The sequence below is a fragment of the Trachymyrmex cornetzi genome, unplaced genomic scaffold (genome assembly GCF_001594075.2).
Source record: "Trachymyrmex cornetzi isolate Tcor2-1 unplaced genomic scaffold, Tcor1.1 scaffold1307, whole genome shotgun sequence".
NCBI lineage: Eukaryota > Metazoa > Arthropoda > Insecta > Hymenoptera > Formicidae > Trachymyrmex > Trachymyrmex cornetzi.
In genome coordinates, this window is record NW_017295881.1 from 10,236 (window position 1) to 15,675 (window position 5,440).

The following is a 5,440-nucleotide window of genomic DNA, read 5'->3' on the forward strand; positions in this document are numbered from 1 at the left end:
TTGAAAATGTAACCTCATGTATAATTTAGTGACAGGATAAAGCTCACAGGTGCTTCTTTGATTAATTGCACACAATTCTTACCATAGACTTTTCTCAAAAACAAGATTATATTAGATTATATATTTTAAAAATTACGATTTTAGTGGTCACAAAAAGTAATAGGTCAACGGCTATTTTGCAAAGATATTTATGTGCATAAACTTACATATAAATTTAACCTTGAAAAGTAAACAATTTCATCTTGTTTTCGTTCAATAAAGACACAGTTCTTGATTTACTATCGTATCGCCGTTCCATACTATTTTATTAAGATATACACGTAGTTTTAATATTTTATTCAAATTATGCAGATATTTGTAATTTTGAGTGGGCCTTGAGGAGGCACCCCACATTTTACTAAAGAACCACCTTAAAATTGTATATAAAACGATTTAAATAATATAATAAAAACATTATTAACAATATCTAATTTGTATACAAAATCAACAATGATTATGTATAATGACATAATTAATATCATTATATATAATTGATTTTATACGTTATTTCAAATTAAAAAAAATAAATTATAAGACACTCATTTGATGACAAGCTTAATTGATATGCTTAAAGTTATATATTATTGAGGTTATGTACCTCAATGATAAATGTCTTGCTCTCAAAATGGTGCACGTGGCAAAATATATAAATAATGGAGATAATAACATCGTAATTAGATGACAAATTTAAAGACTGCTATTGGTAAGTTGAATATTAATATTTTTATAAGTAATATATGTAACCATATATACACGCATTGTCCATTAGACACAAATGTTCTTATTTTTCTTTATTGAAAAATTTATGATCAATTTAGACAAAACTTTACTAGAATAAACTTAAATTTTTACTCTGTAATTATAATATATTTTGAAATGTTGTCTTATATGCAAGTGTTTCAAATTAAGAAAAAATATGTTCAGAATAAGGTTTTGCATATGCTTGTAATGTAAAATTACATACATTTAGAATTAAATATCTTCTTCTTAAACGGTAAATATCAATGAAATTTTTTTTAAATATTGATATAATCAATCTTCTTATTATGTATGTATAATATTGACTTATTATTTTACATTTGATCGAAGATCCTCGCAAGAACCTCCTTAAAGTTTCTGTCACTTTAGCCATATTGGATCGTGACGTCATAAGCGAGAAATGACACGTTGATTTTTCTTGCATACTATTTGTAAATAAAGAGAATTTGGATGAAACAAAGTGATGAGATTGCTTTAAAGTATTTGTAAAAATGTTGAAGATGACGAAGACTTTCCTTATCTCTCCTGATAGTCAGTAAAGAGTCGAAAAAGGCTCATGAAATGAAAATAAGCTATGCATGCGCATTGAGTAAAAACTAGTAAACACACTTTACATGCCTTTTACAACTATTTACTGACTAACGAAGGAGATAAGGATAGTTTTCGTCCATTTTTACAAGTGTTGTAAAGCAATCTCATCATTTTATTTCATCCAAATTCTCTTTATTTACAAATGGCATGCAAGAAAAATCAACGCTTATTACACATTTCTCGCTTATGTCACGATTCAATATGGCTGGAGTGAGTAACTCAGGAACCTTAAAGTAAGATAAAGATTAAACGTTTCGTTGAAAATTAATAATTATTGTTCAAAAATTTTATTAAAATGTGGACTCCGTTTGCTTATTTCTCGGAGAAAAGGTCTGCTCTTTTTAGCTAAAATTTTTGTATGGTACATCTTTCTTCCTTTTCTCTCCACATTGGAACGAAAGAGAAAATATATGAACCGTGCAAGAAGTTCAGCCAAAAAGAATAGGCTTAAAGTTCGACATAGTGTGTACTTTGAAGCAAGCAAAAATAATGGATTGCATCACTAGAAAATACTTCCAAAATTTCAGTCTATTTTTTTAAAGCTTTAATACTGGAATCAAATTGCTATAAATCTACAAAATATGCACGAGTTTTATTATGATATGGAGACTGTAAATATTTATATACGTAAATATATTGTATATGATTATTGTATAATCCCGATAAATAGTCGGTCACAAGCATATTGCATAAATTTACATAGAGTGGATGCTACCGCTTCCTCTTCATACCCTTACGGTATCCTTTACCAAACCAGCCTGGATTCTTTGGAGATGCTATGGAAGTGTCCGCACGAATCACTAGTGAATCACCTTCCTCTTGCTTTTGCTCATTCTTGACTTTTATTGGTTCTGGACAGTCTCCGTCACGTTGATAATATAAACAGGTAAGGGAGCCTTCATGCTCCATACAAAATGAACAAGCTGGTTTCGGTTTTGGTGTTTCCACTGGTATGTTTGGTATTTGTATAAAAGGATAATAAAATAATGGTGTCAATTGTGGATACATGTACATAGGAGGAAATGGCAAGCCCATAGATAGAAACGGCAATGCGGTGAAAAAAGGTGCCGGATAGGCAGTTGTTATATCAGTCACTGCTAAGGACGATATACAGTCTTTTTTGTCAGTCTCTTCTACCATGCATTTAACATTTTCATCGCTGCTTTGACTTAGAGGTTCCTTAATTGGTGGCTCCTCAAGACACGGTTGAGTCTTAGTGAGTTGTTCATCATTTTGAAGTTTTATCGCATGAAAAAAGATTGGATCCTTCGTACGATTATACAGCGGTATCTCTAGACCTAAATGACTCATAATTTTCCTCATTACTTCGTCACATTTTCCGTTTATCTTCAAAACCGCATTCTCATCTTTCGGAGTCCATTGCAAGTTAACAATGTACAGAGAAGCTCTTTTCTGAACGGGCTTATCCATTTGCCATAACCACGGATACTTCTTAAGAACTTTCAGACTAGACCCTAAACACAATATAACATCTGCTTGCTTTGCAGCTCTAGTTGCCCCGTTCCAATTGATTGGCCAAGGCAAATTACCTCTTTCACCAAAATGGACGATAGAATCTTGCAGCATTGAATTACATCTGTGACATAATCTTCCTGTACCGTGTTGATATCGTGCAGTCTTTTCAGTAACATCAAAAAGTCTCCAATATTCTCTAGATGGTTTGCATGCTCTGCAAACTTCTACATACATATTGCCGTGTACCTCGGAGAGAAAATTACGCGGGATACCACTGCGTAAGTGTAATCCATCACAGTTTTGAGAAACTACATGTTTGAGGATTCGCGCCTTATATAATGCATAAAGGGCCATATGCGTCAAGGTTGGCTCAGCTTGACTCAGATCATGATTCCTGTCGAAAATATAAATAATATAATATAAACAACATAAATAATTAAATAATAAATTTAGGGGGATCCTATATATTTTGTATATAGGAATGTCCGAATGTTTCGGCGCCTCATCATATTTATATTATTAGCGTTTCAGATAGATTGTGTTTAGGGCTGCGTAAGATATAAACTTAAGCCAATAACCCAATTAGGATACTGCTTTAGATTACGTAATCTAACGGAAATAAAAATAACAATAAACTTATCCATAACCTCGCAATAAGGTGAATTTCAACCGGTTGAAACTCGCCTTATGGATAAGTTTACTACTATTTCTATTTCCGTTAGAGTACGTAGATCTAAAGCAGTATTCTGATTGGCTCATCGGCTTAAGTTCACGTCTTGAAGTTACTGTTACAGAAATTTTGTCTGTGGCAATTAGTGTCCGAACGTTTCGGCGCACAGTCACATATGAGAGAATTAAATTTAAAAATTAAGAATATATATTGTATTCATAATATCTAACTTTGACTGATTATTAGCATTCTCTCTCATATTTATGTATAATATTATAATAAATATAATATAAAAATATGTAATATATAAATATGTTTCTTACATTTCTTATATTTCTTACGTTTACTGTTATATTGACAGATTATATTTATTGCACTGTAATTACCATTGATAACTGTACAATATTAAAGAGTGAATTATCTTCAATTTATTTTTGCAAAATAGTAAATAAATGTAAACCTAATTGATATAAAGAAACAAGAAATGTAAATCGAAATTTTAAAAAACAAAATCTTTCATAAATATTGAAGTCTCAACTTGTTAATTAATAAAGATTAATAAGAAAAAAAAGTTTATTAACCATTATATAAAATCTTTCATAAATTTTATTATACAATCTTTATATTTATGAAATGAGGAAGATTAAAATGAAGTTATTGCAAAAAAAAGAATTATTGCCATACAGGATTAAATTTCAATTAAAATGATTCCTACCCAATGTCCTTTCCTTGTTGCATACGAGTCCAAACTCCATTAGTACCTCTATAATCTGGAATAGATGCCGCTGTGCTAATACCAGCACCAGTGTATACTGCAAGTGATGTTGCTCTACTGATTGCTGCTGCCAAACGTATACATTTTTCCTCCAAAATTTCAGGTGCATCTTCAATCTCTTCCAATCTCGCCTTTATTTTATCTCGTTTTTCTTGTCTATAAATACAGACAAGCAAATTACAAATAATTTTATATTCTACTTAAAATTAAAGGACATATTAAATATATTATCTCTTTAATTTTGCAACTATCAGTGAATTATTGATAAAACGTAATCATAATATACTATTTATAATAGGATATAATGTATTAATAATAATTTACATTCAAAAATTTTATTATTTACTCTATTATCGTCATTTATATCTCCAGTACAAATTATAATCAAACTGAATAAATTAATATATTAAATATATGCATTCGCAGATATCTTTATATTATCAGAATACCTATTATGTTATTATAATTTTAGATAGCAAAATCCCCCCTTCCCCCTCCCCCGCTCTCTCCCTCTTTCCGTCTCTGTCGAGAACAGATTCTGAAAGTGTCTATTATAAATTTTGTTGTCAAAATGACTGCAGAAATATTCATAAACAGATTCCGCTTACTGAACCTAATAATATAATATTGACGTATTTGAAACTAGACGTTTTATTTGAATTTATTTTTATTTTTATTTGATTGTTGACTCTTACTTTGCCCTTTTTTATTGTTAATTCATTTTCATAAGAAGAGTCCTCCTATTTATCAAATATAATATTGATATACAGGATGTTTACTCTAATTCGATCATTTAAAGTATCTTCGTTGTTTTTGATAATGCGAGAAAATATCACAGATCTTGTTCGATTCAAAGGGGCACATACTATGAGCAAAAAATTTTTCTCAAGGTCATATTTTTTTGAGACTTCAAAGTCACCTACACTTTATAAATGAAATTGTATAATTTTTTACACAACATGATTCCTCCAATTATCCTGCATATAAAAATATTAAGATACGTATATCAAAAAACCAATAATTTACGAGATATTTTATACATTATTCTGACATTGACATAAAATGTTAAATAATTCATGAACTGTTAATTTTTTTGATAAATTTCTCGATCAGGAGACCCCCCCCCCCCA

General features: G+C 30.0%; 1 protein-coding gene across 2 annotated transcripts in view; it reads right to left on the reverse strand.

Annotated features, from left to right (window-relative positions):
* Positions 1–1,595: 1,595 nt before the first annotated feature.
* The window catches only part of Sirt7 (sirtuin 7), a 5,512-nt gene continuing 1,667 nt past the window's right edge, over positions 1,596–5,440 (reverse strand). The window contains exons 3-5 of one of the 2 annotated variants that reach the window (XM_018522352.1): positions 4,251–4,466; positions 2,940–3,259; positions 1,596–2,864 (exon numbers count right to left, since the gene is read on the reverse strand). In XM_018522352.1, the coding sequence (XP_018377854.1) occupies positions 2,101–2,864; positions 2,940–3,259; positions 4,251–4,466 (1,300 nt within the window). In that variant the 3' untranslated portion in view covers positions 1,596–2,100. Of the gene's footprint in view, positions 3,260–4,250; positions 4,467–5,440 lie in introns of both variants that reach the window. The other variant, XM_018522351.1, reaches the window with a different exon arrangement.